At 44.1% G+C, this 21,681-nt stretch overlaps 1 protein-coding gene across 1 annotated transcript in view; it reads left to right on the top strand.

Annotated features, from left to right (window-relative positions):
- Window positions 1-445: 445 nt before the first annotated feature.
- The window catches only part of LOC115468030 (inosine-uridine preferring nucleoside hydrolase-like), a 36,290-nt gene continuing 15,054 nt past the window's right edge, over window positions 446-21,681 (top strand). The window contains exons 1-4 of the mRNA XM_030199539.1: window positions 446-559; window positions 6,650-6,839; window positions 15,259-15,438; window positions 19,989-20,100. Coding sequence (XP_030055399.1) covers window positions 6,657-6,839; window positions 15,259-15,438; window positions 19,989-20,100 — 475 coding nt within the window. The 5' untranslated portion in view covers window positions 446-559; window positions 6,650-6,656. The remainder of the gene's footprint in view (window positions 560-6,649; window positions 6,840-15,258; window positions 15,439-19,988; window positions 20,101-21,681) is intronic.

Below are 21,681 nucleotides of genomic sequence, written 5' to 3'. Positions count from 1 at the left end.
CCTCCCCCAAATCGGAGTACTAGGGTGATTCCATAATTCTCCATCTCTAGAATGTGGGCTAAAAAGTCCATTTGTTCTTGACTAAACAGATCCTATGTTTTACATTCTTGAGATGACAGGTATCACAGAACCTGGTCCTTAACCCACACTTGAACTCGTTCTGTAGCAGTGTTTTATGATTCATTAAGTGTGTATTCATGGAGTTATTTGAAAGGGCATATGACTTTGACATAGTACTCAGTTACTGTTCCTTTGTAAGCATTTACAGTCCAGGGACAAGAAACTTACATTGAGCTGCTGTTCTTCTGAAAACTGTAAGATAAGTTTTCAATAAAACCCTGCAATTCAGATGCTACAGGGTTAATTTGCTGGGCGTGAAAGTCCCAGACCACAACTGATCTAGGACCAATGGAATATTTACTTCCACTTTCTGTCAGCACGGGGGTCCTGGACTGGTGCATAAAGGGCTGCCAGCTATTTATAGTATGCTTTTGCAGCAAAAGGAGGCGTTCGGGAGAGTAAGCAGAAGAAGGAAGACAGAGCAGGATTCCTGAAGAAGGTAGGCGAGAGTTTCTGTTGCTTCCCAAAATAAACGACAGAGCTGCATTGCTAGCTCCAAGAGACTGCCTGCCATGCTGGAGAGAGAGAGAGAGAGAGAATGGCAGTCTGGGAAAGAAAACAAAAATCCCTCCCTCTTTTAGTGTGCGTGTGCGGCTGATTGTGCTGACATTGCAGCAAGAGAATTACATTAAAAAGGGCAGTGGCTTAAGAGGGGGAAAGGGAAATGGGACTTGATATACCGCCTTTCTGAGGTTTTTGCAACTACATTCAAAGCGGTTTACATATATTAAGGTACTTATTTTGTACCAGGGGCAATGGAGGGTTAGGTGTGTGTGGCTTGGATCTCTTTCAGGGAGAGAAAACTAACAACTTATAGCAGCAGCTTCAGAGAGCATTTTCCATCTCACAGATAGGCTGCAGAGAATACCTTCTCCTGCTTCCACCCACCCTACCCCTCTACCCACCCACCCCTAGAGTGACATGTCTTATATAACCTCCCTATCAACCCACTCATTACTTTACCTCACCCATTTCTATTCTTCTATCACCTTCTCCCACTACTCCAACCAGAGTTACACCTAATCACACTGACCACCCTTCAACATCTTCTGTCCTTCTGTGACTGTTCTCTTGTGCTTGACTGCTTAAATATTTTAAATTTAAATGCTTTACTTTTTGTCTATTAGATTGTAAGCTCTTTGAGCAGGGACTGTCTTTCTTCTGTGTTTGTACAGCGCTGCGTACACTTTGTAGCGCTCTAGAAATGTTAAATAGTAGTAGTAGTAGTAGTAGGTGACTTGCCCAGAGTCACAAGGAGCTGCAGTGGGAATTGAACTCAGTTCCCCAGCCCCAGGATCAAAGTCCACTGCACTAACCAGAGCAGAAATGTTCAGGTTTTGTTCTGCTGATTTAGGATGTATACCGGATTTTAAGATTTATTTGCTTTCCCAACGGCAAATTCAAGTTGTTACTTACTTATGTATTTATAGGAGCCAACTTTTCGAACTGATTGGGGGTGCTAAACTTAAAACAAATTGCCCCTCATTGGACACAGTCACAGTGAATGACTTTGCTCAATATTGAGGGTGCTCAAGGCACTCACAACATCCTCAAAGCTGGCTCTTTTGCATGTACTTAAGCTATTCCTGTCCTAAACTGAGTTACAATCTTGTGGTACTTGAAGCAATGGAGAGTAGAAGTGACTTGGCCAAGATCACAGTGGGAGAAGTGGGATTTGTAGTGTGGCTTCCCTGCTTCACAGCCATTTCTCTAACCGCAAAGCTGCTACTCCTCCACTCTACTAGAAAGAGGGACTCCTGCATCAACATTTTCTTCAGTTCCAGGAACCTATTTCTGTTATAGATGTAAAGTCTAAGCTACCACTGAAATACTAGCAGACTACCAGAACAGCATTTGCCGATACCAGTCCCCAGCCAGAGTTAGTGCCAGGGGCGTAGCCAGACTTCGGCGGGAGGGGGTCCATAGCCCAAGGCGAAGGGGCACATTTTAGCCCCCCCGCCACCGCCTCTGCTGTTCCCACCAACAACTTTGACCACCCCGCCGCCAACCCTCCCCTGTCGTCGCCTGCCTTTGATGGCAGGAGACCCCAACCCCCGCCAGCCGAGGTCCTCTTCTTCCTGCACAAGGCTTCGTTCTGTTTCTGTGAGTCTGTTGTACGTGCAGGACGTCAGACTCACAGAAACAGGATGAAGCCTTGCGCCGGAAGAAGAGGACCTCGGCTGGCGGGGGTTGGGGTCCCCTGCCATCAAAGGTAGGCGACGGCAGGGGAGGGTTGGCAGCGGGATGGGGGGGTCGAGAGGGTTGTCGGCAGGGAAGTCCAGGATCAAATCTACGGGGGCCCAGGCCCCTGTGGCCCCACGTAGCTACGCCACTGGTTAGTGCAAAGGCGAGTGCTGGCAAAGCTGATAATGGCCACACCCTCTGTCATGTATTTATTGCACAGAACAGAAGGTTACTGCAGAGGCACTGTGTTACATGCAATAACAGATCCCATGCTGTCAGGCACTACATGTAATGTGGTGTGGGCCCACTGTAAACAGGTAAACCAGAAAGAACTGTCATGGTAGCGTACCCACTCACCACTGCATATCTGCTTCCATGACAGTATCCCCCCCCCCCCCCCAAGTCAAAGTCTTATACCTCCAGCCCCCCTGATCTCAGCTCCAACACTTTGCCACCATGTCCCAACACTGCTGCCATGCCCCGATCACACCCCAACACTGCCGTCATAGTTACCCAGATTACCTCTCTGACTCTGTTCCCATATATTGATCACATCCCTGATACAGTCCCCTTACCCCCAAAACATCCCTGACACTGTTCCTATACCTTGATCACATTCGGGGCCTTCCTGGCACAAAGTCCCTGCCCCCAACATAAAGTCCCTCCAGAGTCCTACCCTTCCTCTCAAAACACCCCCAGAGACCTATACAAGGGTCTTCAGTGAAGTTCAGGAGGGTCTGGCAGCAGTGGTTGCCCTCTGCTGCTGCTCGCATTAATGGCGTTATCCAACATGGGCCTTGGCTCCCTAGTGGTAGTCTCACGGGTGGGGGAGGGGAGGGCTCCGGAGGGGCTTGGTTTTATGTTGAAAGGGCGGAGTTGTATGTTGGGGAGGGGGCACGGATTGTGTTTGGGATATGAGGACAGTATTGGGATGTGATTGGTCCATGGTGGCAGTGTCTGGGATGTGATTGGGGGATGTGAGAAGGGAATTGGACTTGGGGGTGGGTGGAGCAGAGAGGGCGGACCGGGAGAGGGAACAGCACTTCAAAATGTGTACAGTTGTGTCTCTTACCACCTCCTCTTTCACTCCCGAATCTTGCTTACGTCCACATTAGGCTGCTAATATAGAATTTTTAATGCAAAGCTCCCTTTTTAGTGCAGTAAACAGTATCACAGACCCATACTACTGTGGTGAAAATCCCATGTTAGCTGCTTAACACAACTTAGTTAAAGGGACCCTAAATTTTTCCAAGTATGCTCAGCTTGTGTACACCACATGTATTATTGTATTGTGAGACCCTGTCTCTTGATAGCCATTATACAGATACTCAGAGCGGAACTCAAATTTATAGGGCCTGATATTCATCCATATTTAACCAGCCAGGAAGGCTCCTGGCCTGGTAAGTAATGCTTAGACAGCTAAGCGCTAATACTCAGCGCGAGTTAGCTGGTTATCTCTGTTGAATATTAGTGCTTAGTGGCTAATTGATAACTGGCTAGCCACAAATATTCAAGCTCTGGCCGACTAAGTTTAGTGGGTAAATTGGACCACATAATTAGCAGTTTTGTCTTTGCCTGCTATTAACTTAACCGGCCAGCGCTGAATATTCAACATAAAGGAATCCTTCACATGCTCATCTTCCAATGTAGTATTTGTCATCCAGAGTAAAAAAATGTGACGAAGGTTGCTATATTGGAGAAACAAGCCAGATGCTAAAAAAGAGATTTAATTTACATAGACATCATATGAAAAATGCCAATGCCAATCAGGATGTTACCTCTGTGGGACAGCACTTCACAGAACCAAAACACTGTACTAATGATTTTATAGTGAGTATACTTAAAGGAAACTTTAAAACAATATAGGAACGCAAGACCTTTGAAGTCAAAATGATTAAATATATTGACACCCACCAGACAGGATTTAACAAAGATCTGGGTTTTCTAGCCCATTATAAACCATGAAATTTCACTGCTTTGTCACCCTCTGATCACCATGCATATCTCCCTGCCCCCCATCCTCTCAGCCCTCTCTGTTTCTCACCTAGCCCACCCCTCCCTCATCCTTTCAGACTGTCACTGAAATACTTTGATGTTTCACTTATATATGCTTATCAAAATTACTTATCAAAATTTGCTTATTTCTGATCTGACGAAGAAGGGCTACCTTCGAAAGCTAATCAAAAAAGGTATCCTCCTATTTTCTTTTCTATGTTTTATTTTATTCTGTTTCTATTGATTGGATTCCAAAGTATCCAATTGAATAATCCAGCGTTGTTCTTTGTAGTTAAGCAGTTTATCTAAATTACCTCCCATCCACCCTGCTTCAGTGCAGTCTAGAACTCTCTATTTTAGATCTTCAAACAAATGTTGCTTGCACTCCCAGTATGCTACTTAAGATGCAGGTGTCACATGATTTTTCAAATGTGATTTGTGCTCAGTAAGTCTTACCTTTATAGCCCATGATGATCTCCTGATGTATAGAAGATTACAAGGGCATATAATGGCATAGATCACATTCTTGGAATCACGTGTAATATTAGCTCTAGCTGTAATTCTTTAGCCTGACATAGGCTCAGTCCAATCCATCCCTTCAATGGTCGGTGCACACCATGGACAGGTACCACATTTCACATGTCCAAACCATTGAATCTTATCAAAAGAATTTTCTAATCGTTTATAAGTCAGAATCTCACCAAGAGTTTTGCCCCGATGATATTCAGAGACGGGACTTTATACACAGCAGTGGGCAGCTTTTATGCCTCTCATACCTCCAGTAGTACATATCCTGCTAGTTCCAGGAGGTCCCCTGTTCTGCACTGTATTATCTCCATAGCTATGGAGATAAGCAGGTCTCATTATGAGGCCAAACTTCATGTCTTAGGTAGGGCAGCCACTACTGGGCGAGGAACCCAATATGCCACCTCAGTGCTGATCATAGAGAGAACGAACAGTGCATATGGGATGCAGGGATTTTTGAGGAGGTTAAAGCCTAAAAGTACCAGGATGCCACGAGTGAGGGTATGATAAAGTGGGAAGCAACCAGTGCTTTTTTTGAGGGGGTACTTGGGGGTACTGAGTACCGCCACCTTTTGCATTGTCTGCTAAAATTGACCTATGATCCCCAAGTTTTAATGAAAGAGCTTAGGTTCTATACACCAATTCTGCCTTGTCATAGATTCTGTGGCTGGTTGAAGGGGGCTTGGCTATTGTGGAGTGGATCCCTCAGTGATCACCCCATCCCTGAAAGGTGGCCTGGCATTTGAGTACCGGCACCTTTTTCAGTAGAAAAAATGCACTGGAAGCAACAATATACTGTAGCTGACCCTGGTGTACAATGTAGTAAATAAACAAATTAGGAGGCCAAATTAACCTGGTTTCAGAGATGGATGCTGGAAAAACTTATGTGTAACTACCTTAAAATGTTGATGGTATTTTGTAGGACATGTGCTGCAAGGAGATGTACATGTTTCATTTTAGGACCGTCATGACAACGCATAGCAAAATTTGTACAATAGTTAAAATAATGATAGGGTGAATAAGAACATTAATGATATGATTAGCAGTAGGTGAATACCCAAATAAAACTTTCCATACAGAGACATGAGCATCTTTTAGCAAATTTTCAACGGTTTGACGAATCAGTCCGTTCTCATAAGTGATCGTATGATTCACTTCTTTGAAGGTCGTCTTAAGGTGATCAATATAGGTATGGAGTCCTGTAAAGTTCAGCAGTTAATGTAGAGTCTCTTCTCCCACGCCCAGAGGTAATGGATGCACAGCATATGGGATGAAGTCTGGAATGTGAATATTCATTGGTAACCAGAGGCGTGAAATATCTTGTCCCGTTAATAGTGATGTTTGTTATCTTTTGATCAGACCCCTGATACAGGCAGGTTGCTGAAACATGGACAGTGTCAGGGTCATTTAATAAAGGCACATTCTGATGTCAGCCTGTTCTTGGAGGCCCTTTGTGCTTTTTTCACCAGTTGGTTTGTTCTGTTCTGATTCTCTGTTTTGTCTGCTGCATTCTCTACCCCTGAAACCCCCCCTCCCCAAAAACAAAATTAATAGTGTTAGGTCATTTTTCCTGAATTAGGTTGCTTATTAGCACCTGATACAGCATAGTAAAAGGGCCCCTTAAGTTTTAAAATTCAGGTTGTAGGTTCATAGCAGGAAGTTTCAGAAGTTAAACCCTCCAGGGCTATCTTTTGTGAGCTGACAGAGAATATTTCTTCCTCTCATCAGCATCAAGTGCCTACCCCCCTGCAAGACTATTTTTTGGCATTTCTTACTTGGGCCCAAATCAGTTGATCTTTACTGTATATTTCTGTTTTTGTTCCAGGTATAAAATGGCTAAGAAGCTGCTGGTGGTGGATGTTGACTGTGGGGTGGATGATGCACAAGCCATCATGATGGCGCTGGCTTCCCCCAGTGTTGAAATTTTGGGAATCACCTGCTGCTTTGGCAATACATCTATTGAGAATGTATGCAGGAATGTGTTGCATGTTCTCAAAGTGTGTAACAGAACAGAGGTATAGTACATCTACACGTCCATTTTCAATTGTGCGTCTCATCACAAAAGCTTGTGTGTAAAAACGCTGATTTTGAAACGTAAGGAGGCTGATGTAATAAGTAATGTGTTAGAACGGTACATTAAGCTTCAGTACACAGTGTTCCAATGTACAAGCTGAAAAATGTTTGAATCCCAATGCAGTAAACTAATAGCATGCAAATGACTGTGGCATTAAAAAATGTACGCTAAAGAAAAAAATGGCATGCACAAACTGCTGTGGTAATCTTCAATGGTTTGCTACATCGGTAACGAATGCCTCCTTTCCTTTCGGCGTGTGTGCACTTATTAAATAGGAGACAGTTAAAAATAAAAGACTAGACCTCTGACCCCCATCTTATATATATAATTCTCACCTCCAACGTTCTGTCCTGCCTGGGACCGTGGCTCCTGTGGTCTGCTAGGCACCATCATGATGTGTGCCCCTCACGCCCCTCCCATCGAGTTTCAGACTCAGCCCTTCCTCCAATTTCAATACCCCCCTCCGCGTTACGGACCCCCCCTTTCCGATGAAAACACTCCCCCGCCACTGTTGCGTACCTGTGCTGACGGGGGACCCCAACCACCGACAGCAGAAGTTCTGTTTTCGTCTGTGCCGGCGTGTTGCTTGCTGAATTATCATCTGTTGAAGTTTCTGTGAAAACAGAACTTCGGGGGTTGGGGGTCCCCCGTCAGCACAGGTACGCGACAGTGGCGGGGGAGTGTTTTCATCGGGAAGGGGGGGTCCAGGGGGTCGCGGCAGAGGGGTCCAGGGGTCCATAACGCGGGGGGGGGGGGGGGATGTTGAAATCGGAGGGAGGGGGAGTTTGGAACTTGGTGGGAAGGGCCTTGAAATGGGTGGGTGGTTGGGAGGGAGGGGGGGCATTGAACTGGGAGGGAGGCCTTGAACTGGGAGGGAGGGAGGAAGGAAGGCAGGGAGGGAGGGTGGCTTTGAACTGGGAGGGAGAGTGGGAGGGGGGTCTGGGACTCGGAGGGGACAGAGCGAGACAGCGAGAGAGGGTGGGGGATTGCCTTGCTAGCGCCCGTTTCATTTCATAACGAAATGGGCCTTTTTTACTAGTCCTTTAATATTTCCCTGGTGATTGTGGACCTCCAATTATCCCCCTTTCTCTCCCAGTGCTATCTGATCCAAAGAATCCCTGAATCGGGTACCCAGATCAGGGAGACCCTCAAATAAAGAGTCTTTCATGCTACAATTAAGAATTACTTCTGATGTAAAATCTTGCTGAACTTTTTACATTCTCATAGTGCAGAATCCTAGATGGGGAGCGGCAGCATTATCAAAGGTGAGAAGCAGTGCTTCACCTCAGAGGACTTATTGCCCATGTGGCCCAAATAGTCACTTCAACGCAAGACTTTCTGGTCCAGGCACCCCAGTGTCCACACTGCTGGACCTCCATGGACCAATAATACTTCCCTGGTATGGTGAGGATCCAGTGGCATCCTTCTCTTCCTGCTGACCCATAGTGGTTCTTCAGAATGCATTGCTATGGATCAGTCTGCTAAATAAAGCATACTGATGCAATCATTTATTTGGCAGACTGACCCCCTAGCGGTGCATTTTGATGTGCCACCATTTTGCAAGTTGACAGCAGGAAGAGAAGGATGACACTGGATGCCAAGAAGATCTGGCAGTGTGCACACCAGGGTGCCTAGACCAGAAAGTCTTGGGTTCAAGTGACTATTGGGCTCACTTGGAAGCATGAGTCCTCTGAGGTGAAGTAGTGCATTTCACCTTTGATAATGCTGCTACTACCACCTAGGATCTTTATTTCAGCCTTGTGCTAATCTAGGGATTCTGCACTAAAGGGAATGTAAAAAAAACAATTCCAAAATTCAACATTTTTTTTTTTTTACATCAGGAGTAATTCTTAATTCGGTAGGTTTGCATGCAAACCATGGTAACTTATTAGTGAGATGGTTTTACTGCAGATTTTTCTGTGGGGGAATCAAAAGTAAACCACTGCTCTAATAGATAATGCAGCTTATTACATCTGCCCTAAAGTGTTCATTGCATCTATCTGTCTGGCTGGATGTATAGGGGGCTCATTTTCAAAGCACTTAGACTTACAAAGTTCCATAGGTTACTACGGAACTTTGTAAGTCCCTCCCCAGCCAACTGAACACGCTGCCAATGTTTAAAAAAAGAAAAAAAAAAAAAGTACCTCTCAGATTTCCTGCCATCCTCAAACCAGTGGTGTAGCCACACCTTCTATTTTGGGTGAGCCCCTCAGACTGCTCCTCCTCCTGTAACTCAGAATCTCCTCTGGCCTTCCCAAACACCTCCCCCCCATAGATAAATAAAGTATAGTTTTTTTTTAACCTTCTTCTCTGCCCTGCATCCAACATCTCTATCTCTCTCTTCCCTACCACACCTCTACCCCTAATCCCAATATGTCTGTATCTCTCCCCCCCCACCCCACCTTACTCATCTCATCTGGGAGTACTTGCTGCCTGCGCTGGCCCCACAGGTTTCTCTCTGCTGCATACCACCAGAGAGGAAACAGGAAGTGATGTCAGTTAGGGTGGGATGTGACAAAGGGAAGCCTGTGGAGCCAGCGCAGGCAGTGAATATGAATCACTGCTGCCACTGGAGATGCCTCGGAGGTACACCGGGAATGGACAGGGGCTCAGAGAGAGTGGCAGATGCCCGGCTGCTGGTGGAGGAAAGGGAGAGAGGGAAGTGCCACTGTTGAGTGGGCCTGTGCCAGGAATGGTGGGCATGTGCCTACTTCCTCAAACCCCATCTATGGGCTCCAAAGAGGGCAGCAATGATCCCCAGGTGTTCCTGCTCCAACAGTGCCATATTCCAAAATGGCATTGGCAGATCCAAAGTTGCACACATCCAAGAAGGAGAGTGGGAAAGACCAAGGCATTGAGACAGGAATCACTATTAATCCTGTATTGCAAGCATCCACAGAAGAAAAATAGATGAGAAAACACACTGAAGCATGGACTCTACACAGTCCGTGTTTCGGTATGTACCTTCATTAGTAGTCCTTTACAAATATAGAAAAATATGTAAATAAGTATGTAAATGAATATATATGTGAAAAAAAGTGTGACTAATGAATAAAGTGGTGACTTATTTGCAGTGCTTTTTTTGTAGGAAAAAAGGTACCGGTACTCATTATTGGTGGGGTCACCACCTATGGCTCCGCCACTATGATAGCCACACCCCTTATACCAACCATGGCGCATATAAACAGGCATAATTGAAAATATTATACCAGTATAGGAGAAAAAAAATAACTTGAATATTTTCATTATGAATAATTTCTGTAAGATGTTACAGCTCCAGTATACCTAGTGCAAAATAAGATAGCAGCTATGTAAATTCTCAGATTGGACATATTCCAAACACTAAAATGAAAATTAAATGATTTTTTCTACCTTTGTTGTCTGGTGACTTTGTTTTTCTGATCATGTCGGTCCCAGTCTCTGATTCTGCTGCTCTCCATCTGTTCCCTTAACTCTGTTTCCAGGGATTCCTTTCCATTTATTTCTTTACTTTCCTCCTTTCTTCTTCATTTCTTGCTCTGCATCCATAGGTAAAAGCTGGGTCCTCCGCAGACTTGACTGCAGGAGGTATAGAGTGGATCCAGTTTTTGCCTATTTTCTCCATCCATGTGCAGTTTTTCTTCTCTTTTCCCTTTCCCTCATCTCCGTCAGTATGCATCTCCTTCCTATTCATCCCTCCCCTCCATCCACATGCATCTCCTTCCTCTCTCTTCCTTCTCATCCATCCATGTCCAGCATTTCTCCTCTCTCCTTCCCTCCATCCATGTTTATCTCACTTCCTCTCTCTTCCTTTCCCTCCATCCATGTCCAGCATTTCAACTCTCTCCCCTCCATCCGTGTCCAGAATTTCTCGTCTCCCCTAAATCCATGTGCATCTCCTCCTCTGTCTTCCCTCCCCTCCATCCATGTACAGCATTTCTCCTCTCCCCTTCCATCAATGTTCATCTCACGTCCTCTCTCTTTCCTCCTCTCCATCCATGTCCAGCATTTCTCCTCTCCCCTCCATCCATGTGCATCTCCTTCCTGTCTTCCCTCTCCTTCATCCATGTCCAGCAACTCTCCTCTCTCCCCTGCCCTTCCCTCCCATCCATGTCCAGTGATTCTCCTCTGCCCTCCCCTCCATATCCATCTATTCTCCTCTGCCCTCCCCTCCAGCGATTCTCCTTTGCCCCTATTCTTCCCTCCCCTCCATGTCCAGCGATTCTCCTTTGCCCCCTATCCTCCCCCTCCCTTCCACGTCTAGTGACTTGCCCCAGCCTCCACCTGCCCCCGAGATCATTCCAACCCCATCCCCACCTGCCCGCCCTCAGCTTCCTGACTTTCCATTCTGCCCTCTGTGTTGAAATCTTCTATTTACCCGAAGTCGCAGTGGCGAACCAGCAGTGAAAGCAGCAAGCAGGCAGGCTCGCCTCCTCGTCGCTTCCCTTCCCTCTCAGCGTCCCGCCCTCACAGAAAGGAAATTACATCCGAGGAAGGCGGGACGCTGAGAGGGAAGGGAAGCGTTGAGGAGGCTACCCTGCCTGCTTGCTGCTTTCACTGCTGGTTCGCTGCTGTGACTTCGGGTAAATGGAAGATTTCAATGCAGGGGGCAGAACGGAAAGTCAGGAAGCTGAGGGCGGGTAGGTGAGCCGGCCCTCAGAAAAAAGGTGCCAGTACGCTGTACTGGCACGTACCAGCACAAGCACTGCTTATTTGTGCAAGAACTCCCTGATCTGATTACACATGACTCTGAATTACCCTAGGATGGTGATCATGGGAGATTTCAATCTACACATTGAAACCCCAGATACCATCACAGCTGTCTTCCTGGACATGATGACAGCACTAGGATTCACATAGTTGATCAATTCTCCAACCCATGAAAAGGGTCACATACTAGACTTGGTTTTCTACAAAGGGATTAATATAGCAGAATACTGGGATAGCAGTATTGAAATAGCACCCCTATCACGGACATACCATTTTCTAATTAAGTTTTCCCTAAGTGACCACCTGAAACAAATGGCACCTCTCAGAGTTTGGAAGGAGATCAGAGATGAGAAAAAGCTGATTGCTAAGAAGTTCCTAGAGGTTTTGGACTTACCACATATGGATGAAAAGACAACTACAGTGTCAGAACAGGTTGATATTTGGAATAAACACTTAACTAAGACCTTAGAGAAAATAGCATCACTAAAAAAAGTCATGCCCCACTCACAAATGCTCACCTTGGCTTTCTCCAGAACTTCGGACCCTTAAGCGTGAAGGACGGAAACTGGAAAGGAGATGGTGTAAATTTTGCCTGGATGAGAACAGGCAAAACTGTATGAATCACATGACAAAGTACCACCAATACATAACAGCAGCCAAAAACAATATTTTTCTCAATGCATTGAACAGGTTGCCAATTCAACTAAGCACCTGTTCAGCATAATAAACAGCCTACTGCATCCCCCACAACAGAGCCAGCCTGCCCAGTCACAATGGAACTGCAGTGATTTTGCTGCATACTTTACCAACAAAATTAAAAGTCTCTACCAGGATTTACAGGCAGTCCCATCTGGTTTCCAACCAGCTAACCAGGAGTGCACAAACTCGACCTCTCCTGACAGACATATGGAACTCTTTTAACCCAATAACAGAGGAGGGCCTTGACAAAATCCTAAGAGACCTTCAACCAACTACCTGCTCCCTCGTCCTCTGCCCATTAAAGATAGTGCAGCAGACAAGCAGGGGCCTCATTGAAGACACCACAAAAATTGTGAACTCCTCTTTTTTCTAATGGGCAACTACCAACAGCATTAAAAAGAGCAGTGGTGTGACCTTTGCTAAGAACAACCTTGACCAGGATAAACTTGAAAGTTACCAGCCAGTATCAAACATCTCGTTTTTAGGAAAATGTATAGAACAAACAGTCTGTGATCAACTCACTGTTTTGACTAGAAGAAAGAAACTGGCTAGAGCCATGTTAATCTGGAATTAGACCTGGTTATAGAACAGAAATAGTCCTTGTATCCCTACTAGATGATCTTCACAGAAACCGAGACAGGGGATTTGCTTCAGTGTTAGTACTGCTAGATTTCTCAGCAGCCTTTGACACTGTGGAACAATATATTAAGCTAGCACAACTGGGAGAAACAGGTATCAGTGGAACAGTACTTGCCTGGTTCAGATCCTATCAGACAGGCAACAGTCCATACTGTTTGGCTGCACCTCATTGCCACCATGGGCACTGACCTGTAGGGTACCACAAGGATGGATACTGTCACCTATTCTGTTCAATATCTACCTCAAGCTACTTGCCAAGCTGATTCGGTCAATGGACACTCAGTTCTACATCTATGCGGATGATGTGCATCTACTCATACTCATTGAACCTGACATTCACAGCCCTGAATAAACTGATTACCTGTCTAATATCAATTCAAGAATTGGCTAAAAACAACAAACTTTGCTTCCACCCAAGTAAAACTGAGCTTCAATGGGTTCCTAACAGAAGTGGGCACATACCTGACATCAAAATCTCTTTTGGGAAATATGAACTTCCCCTCAAATCACAAGTCAGCTCTCTAAAATAAGATTCAAGGCGAGTTACATCTATTATAAGAAACTGATACAATCATCAGGAAATTACATATAAGCTAAAAATACATAATAAAAACAAATAAAATCATCGCCCCCCAAACCTAGTAAACAAATAAGTTTTCCGAGCTTTTCAAAACCGAAAATAACTCATCAAACTTAACTCAGAAGAAAGATTGTTCCAACAATGAACTACTTAAAAGAAAAAAGATTGAGAAAAAGTAGCTTTAAACCCTTTCTAAGGGAGAGGTGCCTAAAACTTTCCAACTGGTTGTCTGATTTATTGTTTTATTTTAGTGTGATGTATTAACTGTGTCAAAATATGCATGCTCTTTTTGACATGTGTACTCTTATACATATATACAGCCATGCAAAGTTATAACAATCATTTCCTGCATGTAAAACATACATTACACTCAGGAAATGATTTATAAAATTACCCTCTTAACATTGTAGCAGATAGTTGATGTGTACAAATAAACAGATTATATTCAAGATTGGTATCTGGGACCCAGATCCCTAAGTATGTAGTCAGGGATAGGAGTTGAATATAGAATGATTTGGTGTATCCAGACAGGGAGTGTTTGGTATGTTCTGCCTATCAGTTTATCTAGGTTTTCTACTGGTGGGCTGAAACAAATATTCTTTTTAATTGTAATCCAGTGTGTTGAAAGTGTTTCTCTTTGGAAATGTACTTTCAAGCAGAGTTTTATATAAGAATTCATATAGATCTTAGCAGGGCTGTGAAGTTGGTACACCAAGCCTTCACCTCTGACTCCGATTCGCCTATTTTTTTATTGTCTAACTCCGACTCTGACTCCTACTGATATTAGGATTTAAATTTTTTGTTCTGGATCTAAAATACTGGTAAATATAACTTTAGACCCAGGACAAAGATATATAAATTATAACATGATAAACGTACTGTATATTGTTTTCTTTATTTTGGAGCTGGAGTTGGAGTCTGTATATTTTTACTGACTACGACTCCACCCAAAACTGCTTCCGACTCTGACTTCACAGCCCTGGATCTGAGTATAGTTGAAATTCATCTAATCTTACTAAAAGAGCAAAATGAAAGTCCCTTAGACTGTACTGAGAGATTTATTATCTCACTTGATTTATTCTTCTATCAGTGTGGTCAGTGGAAATCTTTCTATAGGGAATGTGGTGACTGCCACTTTCTCCTGGTATATTTATATTTTGATATTGCTAGTAAGAAATGGGAAGAGGTTCTAAATTTTGAATGCAAGTTCACAGAAGAAAATAACAAAGTTTGGAATAATCTACTACAGGTTGTGGGGGAGGCCACACTTGGAATCTGAACATTCTTTGGCCAGACATAGAAAGCAGTGGTAGGAACAGAGCTGAGAGGCTGAATAAACCTGATGACAGAGCAGGCCACGAGGAGCCCATGTATCCTTGCTTGCCAACAAGTAGGTGGCCAGTTACTTTCCAGAAAGGCCAAGAGGGCCTAAGTGCCTGGATGTTTGGGTACTGGCCTTCCTTGTTTTGGTGGCTGCTTGGCTTGTTGCAGGGCTTGGAGGGTGAGATGTAGGGAAGGAACTGATGGATGTTCAATTGGGTATGGAAACTGCCTAGATTGGTGAAGAGCCAAAGAGCAAGACAATAAAAGCTGACTTGCACAAGGAGAAATATCCTACATGTGATCTGGGCAAACCAGATGGCTTTTTTCTGCTAACATCCCATCAGTTGTTATGCTACTGTATGAGAGTTCTTTACTAGGGTAGTCATATTAGATACATGATTATAACTAGCTGTGAATTCTTCCACTACAGATCCCTGTGTTCCGTGGTGCCTCAGACTCACTTCTTGGGGGAAGCGATCTTCCATTTTTGCACTTTGGTGGAGATGGTTTAGGGGATGTTCCAGACCAGGCCAGGCCTGGATTGGAGAACTTACAAGGAGAGCATGCTGTCCAAGCACTTCTCAGGATCATCTCTGAGCATGCTGGTCAGGTGAGGAATTAAGCAGAACTATATTTATAGTCTAGGACAGACAGTGTTTCCCAAGTTCAGTCTTGGAGTACTCCTTGCTAGTCAGGTTTTCAGGATATCCACAATGAATATGCATGAACTTGATTTGCATACACTTCCTCCATTGTATGCAAATCTCTTTCATGCATATTCATTGTGGATATCCTGAAAACCTGACTGGCAATGGGTACTCCAGGACTGGACTTGGGAAACACTGGGCTAAGAGATAGCTGCAAAACACTTGTGGCAGCCCTAGCTTTCACTCCCTGCCTGACAACACCTGTGCTACGGTACACTTCTTCCCATTTTTCATTGGTCAAAAAATTATATTAATCTAGTTCAATAAAACTGCATACAAAAAAAAAAAACGGGTTATAAGAAAACCAACAAGAAAGCTGGAGAAAGTTCCTAAGGGGACAGTTCTATAACTGGGAGCCTCCATTTAGGTGCCCCAAGGATGCATGGAAGGAGCTCATTCTATAAAAGGACCCAGGCACCTAGGTTCTGTTATGGAATACTAGTGTAATCCAGTATCAAGGTGGCTAACATCTAGAGCTGGCGTATGCAGGGCCGCCGAGAGGTGGGGGGGGGGGGGCAAGATTCCCTGGGCCTGGCCTCCAAGGGGGGCCGAGCACTAGGGTCTATCTCTCTCCTGCTTCTGTCGGGACCCGGGTGATTGTGTTAATGCAATAACCTGGTCCCGGCACACAGGAGCAGGAGAGAGACAGACCCTGGTGCTGGGCCTTCCTTGGAGGCTAGGGAGGAGCAGATGCACTGACACAGGAAGGTGGGGGGTGGTGGTGGCCTGAGCGAGTGAGGGGCAGCAGCGGCACCTATGTCCTGAGTGTGTGTGTGTGGGGGGGGGGGGGGGGGTGCGGCAGTTCTGCTCTGGGCCCGGCTCTGTCTCTAGGCGGCCCTGTCCACATCTAAGTGCGGTAGGGACCTGTGCAACATGCAGTATTTGGCAAGTTAATGCACATAAGTGGGAGCCCCTCTTATGTCCCCCCCATGATCCATCCTTGTGTATGCCTCTTTTGCATATATACACTATGGGGTCCTTTTACCAAGTCGTTCTAAAAAGTGACCAATGCTGGTATCAGCATGTGGGTTTTCTGTGGCACGGTGGTAAAATTGTCACCTTGCCATACTTTTTTGTAATGGTCATGCACTAATTTCCCCATTAGCGTATGACCATTACCACGGGAGCCCTTACTGCCACCTATTTAGGAGATGGTAAGGGCTCCCACACTACTCCCGTACTAATTGGGTAGCACGCAGAATGTGCCCGTGCTACCCAGTTAGCACAGGTACGCCTACTATCCGCCCATGGGCATCTCCCTCACGGGAAAAAAAAATATTTTCCAGCATGGGATTAGCTTGTGCTGAGTGGGAAACTACCACAGCACATCTCATCGCATCCCTCGGAAGTGCATGGTAGACTTGCATTAGGCCTACCTACTGGGCTTTAGTAAAAGGGTCCCTCTGTAAGTTAAGTGAGAATTTACGGAATAGCAGCTAGGTAGAATTATTTGCTTTTTCACATGTGTGCTATTATTCTAAACATTTACTTGCATAATGTATGTGTAAATGTGGGTGCCTGGGTATAGAATTGTCCTGAGTGTATTTTTTATTATAAGGGATGTACACACAATTCTGTATTCATTGTGGGGTAATTTAGAAAAGCTCTTTATTTGTGTAAAACCTGTTTAAGTGTACATAAAGATGTTTACTAACTTGTGCAACCACATACATGCATGTGAAGGGTAATTTCATAACAGACCACCTAGGTCAGGAGACCAAGTAGGCACTTATTGTAAGCCTATTTTATGAAGACACAAGGCGCCTGTGTGGTTTTATAAAATGCCAGCACAAAAGCAGCTTAAATTGCAATTATTTATTCATTTTTATTTATTTAGCAAGATACATTACAAAAAAGCGGAGAAAGAAGAAGCAGGGAAGGGAATGCATAGAATAACATCAGTTACCAATAAACAAATGAAAGGGGAAAAAAAAAAAAAGAGAAACAAAAGGAAAAGTAGAAAGGAACAAGCCCAGAGTGGAGGAGTGGCCTAGTGGTTAGGGTGGTGGACTTTGGTCCTGAGGAACTGAGTTCAATTCCCACTTCAGGCACAGGCAGCTCCTTGTGACTCTGGGCAAGTCACTTAACCCTCCATTGCCCCATGTAAGCTGCATTGAGCCTGCCATGAGTGGGAAAGCACAGGGTACAAATGTAACAAAAATAAAAAATCAGCAGAGCACCCACCCTAGATATTAATTATTAAAATATGAGTGAGAAAATATCTATGTTTGTACACTAGATAACAAAAGGCTGATTTGTGTATAGCATCCAATCTGACTTTACACAGAAAGGGACTAACCGAAAGATTGAGCTGATCTTAAAGAATGGCTGGGGCAGTATGGCATCAGAAAAGAAGGGGGGCTTCTTTTACTAAGCGATGGTAAGCCCAACGCGGGTTTACCGCTCGCTAAACAGGAAGTACCGCCGGGCTACTGCAGCAGCCTGGCGGTACTTCCCACTCCTAGCGTGCCGTCATATCCATATTTATTTTTGTAGTGCCGGAGTGTACCTGGCGGTAATCATTGCCCGGTAGCGCAAGAACCCTTACTGCCACCTCAATGGGTGCCGGTAAAGGCTCCCTCCCCCCCCCCCCCCCCCCCGAAATGGCCACGCGGCAAGTGCTTTACTTGCCGCATGACCATTTTCTGCAGGACAGACTTCCCTTTTACCCGTTGCAGTAAAAGGGGGCCTTGGCGCACGTTAAAAACATGCGCAGACGCCAGCACAGGCCCCCTTTTGCCACAGCTTGGTAAAAGGGGCCCTAAGTACAGTAGTATACCCATTTAGATAGCCCGGTGGCCCAGCATCAGTATTTTGAATTTTATCCTGTTACTGACCAGAAGTGAGTGCAGTTCAGTGAACAAGAGCGCCATGTGATCAAATTGCCTGGCATTTGTAATAGTTGGAAGCAGTTCAAATTAATAAGAATAACACCTTCAAGTAAAGAATTACAGAAATCTGATTACAAAAACATGAATAAACATTCAGGAATCCAGAAAAACCCTGAGAGAACAAATCATTTTTTGTTCAAAAAGGGATTTCTTAACCAGAGAAGAAATCATTAGTACTCGCTATGCCACTCTGTGATGATGGCTGACACCTTTTTAATCTTTTGATTTTCTATTGCATTGAAAATAATCATTAATCACTGAAAAGATAACTCCTCTCTTACTGTAACAATATAGTAGAATTGAATAAGCCTTCTCAGAAAATACAAATGTATTTTAGAAATCAATTTCTGCGCAGAAATTGAAGTGTATTCTATAACAATGCACGTAATTATTTGGTTAACTAGCTAATCAGTGCTGTTAATTAGATGTTAACAAGCAATTATCAGCACTAATTTATGTGCACAACTCACAAAGTGTATTCTATAACGTAGTGCACCTAAATTCTAAGTTGCATAGTTGAAAAGGGGGCGTGGCCATGGACAGGCTGTGGGCGTTTCTAAAATCTATGCTTATTATTATAGAATACAGCCAATCTGTGCTTAATTTAGGCATTGGAATTTACACCAAGTAAAACATGGCCTAAATGGACGTAACCAAATTTGGTCACATAGAGGGCTGCACCTTCCTTCTCTCCCACCTCCTAAATTTCCATGCTCACCTCTCTTCCCCCATATGAATGATAATAATAAGAGACAGTAAAGCGACTATAACCATTATCAGTCTACAGCCCCTTAGTCAGAGAGACTGAAGACTGCCCATTGACAGGAATTGAACATAGACATTCTACAAAACCCACCTTGAATAGACAAAGACAACACTCTAGACAAGGCAAAATAAACAAACAAAAAAAAACCCCCCAGACAAGAACAGAAAAAAAGACCCTAACCCACCATGTCAAGACACTCCTCCAGTTACCCCTCCCTTCAAGGAAGCTAGTAGAGGAATATATCTTCCAACCTACCACTTCCCTACCCCTTTCCTCCAGGTTGACCAAGAAGGGTACCCTGAAAGAGACCCTTTTTATTTTTTCAATGAACAGGTGGTCTGCTTCTATATTATTATCTTCCTAGCTATACTGAGCCATTTACAGTATGTAGGGAGCCCTGGAGGCTTCTAGGTCTGGGCAGTCGGAAACTGTGCAGCTAAAAGTAACTTGTATGCTCCCACGTCTTTATTTCTTCATCCAACTCTAGCAGGAAGGCTTTCAGACAGTTCTCAATGGCCATCACAATGACCACCTGAATATCCCTCCTCTCTTCCTTCCAAAATGTTTCCACCATCCGGTAATCCCACTATAAATGACTGAAGATACCAACAACTCCACACGTTCTTTATCAATTTGGAGGGCTGTCCCTATCTGGAAAAATCCCCACAAATCTTGACAATAATATGAGTGGCTTAAAATGCCTTTAAGTATTCATCATAGTGGAAATGCCCAAATGAAAATATGTAATCCTTTCTTGATGTGTAGTTTATGTGATGTTTTCAATCTTTCTTATTAGATCTGTTTGGTAGCAACGGGACCTTTGACCAATCTGGCCTTGGCAGTAAAACTGGACCCCACCTTTCCACAGAAGCTGAAACACTTGTATATCATGGGAGGAAACATGGATGGTATGGCGGTTAGAATACAAGAAAGGGAGGGGTTAAGCAGGGAAAATGATGGACAGAGAGGAAATAGGAAAGAACAGAATGAGATCTGTTACCACTTCTAGGTCAAAGTACTGAAGTAAAAGTAAAAATGTATATTTTAATACTTATCTGAAAGTAAAAGTACAGTGAAGAACACATTAAACATTTTACTTAAATGAATTAAGTAAAAAAATAATTGCCTTATATAGGGGTCCTTTTACAAAGCTCTGGTAAAAAGGGCCTGAGGTACTGGCAGGGGCCATTTTGCCACATGCCAGGGCCCATATTACCACAGCAGGTAAAAAGCCCCTAAAAAAGACATGACCACGTGGTAAGATTATTCTTACCGCGTGGCCATGTGGGGGGGGGGGGGGGCACTTACCACCACCCATTGAGGTGGCGGTAAGGGCTCCCGTGGTAACCGGGCAGTATGCGGTGCTGCCCGATAACCGCTGGGTTAGTGCCATGCTAGAAATTACAGAATTATTTTCCATAGCGCCAGAAATGGCATGTGCTTAAGGTGGAACTACCGCTCGGTGGCTTCATTGGGCCAGCGGTAGTTCCAGGTTTCCGTGTGGCAAGCCCATTGCCGCATGGCAACCCTTTAGTAAAAGAGCCCCATAATACTTTTTGAATAAAAAGTAAAAGTACAACTACAATGAATGCAATTATTGTTAACGTTTTTATACAAACAACTTTATTGTTCTACAATTCAATCCACTTCACTTTTCATAAAAATAAATTCTGAAAATGACTGTCACTCGTGCAAGTGCACTTGTGAGTCATTAATCTAGCACTATCAAAAAGTGGATTATTCAGTCCGATAAAAGTTCTTTCAAATCAGGCCAGGTTGCAGTATTAGTGATGTTTTCTGACTTGGTCTGAAGGTTTTATTCAAGGGAATCTCTGAAACGCTTGACTTCCATAAACCAAAGAATGCTTTATCATCATTGTCATTATCACCTGCTTTAGAAGCTGTGCTGTCTAATTCATCTTGCATTTTCATCTTCGTTATCATCATGCTGCCAATTACAAAGAAGCTTTCACAAAATTGGAATCCTTGTCTGTTGTTTTTCTAACAATGTTTCATCTGATGGCAAATTCCATTTGAATATCTTCAAGAACTGATACAAGAACGTCCCGTTTGTGAGATCCTTTCAATCTTAAGGTCAGACAAGCAGAATTCCTCTCTAAAGACTCTGTCAATCCAGTGGCCAGTCATCCCAATGTAAAATTTTCCATGGGATGACCAGCAGTCTGTTGTGATAGCGACATATGTCTGTTCACCCAATAATTGCTAAATGTTCGGCTTTATCTCTGCTTTAAAGTGACCCAACTCATCACTGTTTTGTTTTGCTGGAGACCAGTAATCAGTTCAACAAAAACAGGGAACGTCACTGTTCTTATAGGTTATATTCACTGAACAGATGATCCACTGTTTGCGTGACGAGGTTTGCAATAGCAAAAGCCTGTTCCTGGTTTTGCTGTTTCATTTGGTTTGTTGAGGAATCGTCATTTACATCTTGCTTCTGCTTTTACTTTTTACTGCAAGCATCATATGTA

Source organism: Microcaecilia unicolor, chromosome 4, assembly GCF_901765095.1.
Source record: "Microcaecilia unicolor chromosome 4, aMicUni1.1, whole genome shotgun sequence".
Taxonomy (NCBI): Eukaryota; Metazoa; Chordata; class Amphibia; order Gymnophiona; family Siphonopidae; genus Microcaecilia; species Microcaecilia unicolor.
The sequence above is the reverse complement of the archived record's forward strand: the minus strand, read 5'-3'. Positions and strand labels throughout refer to the sequence as shown.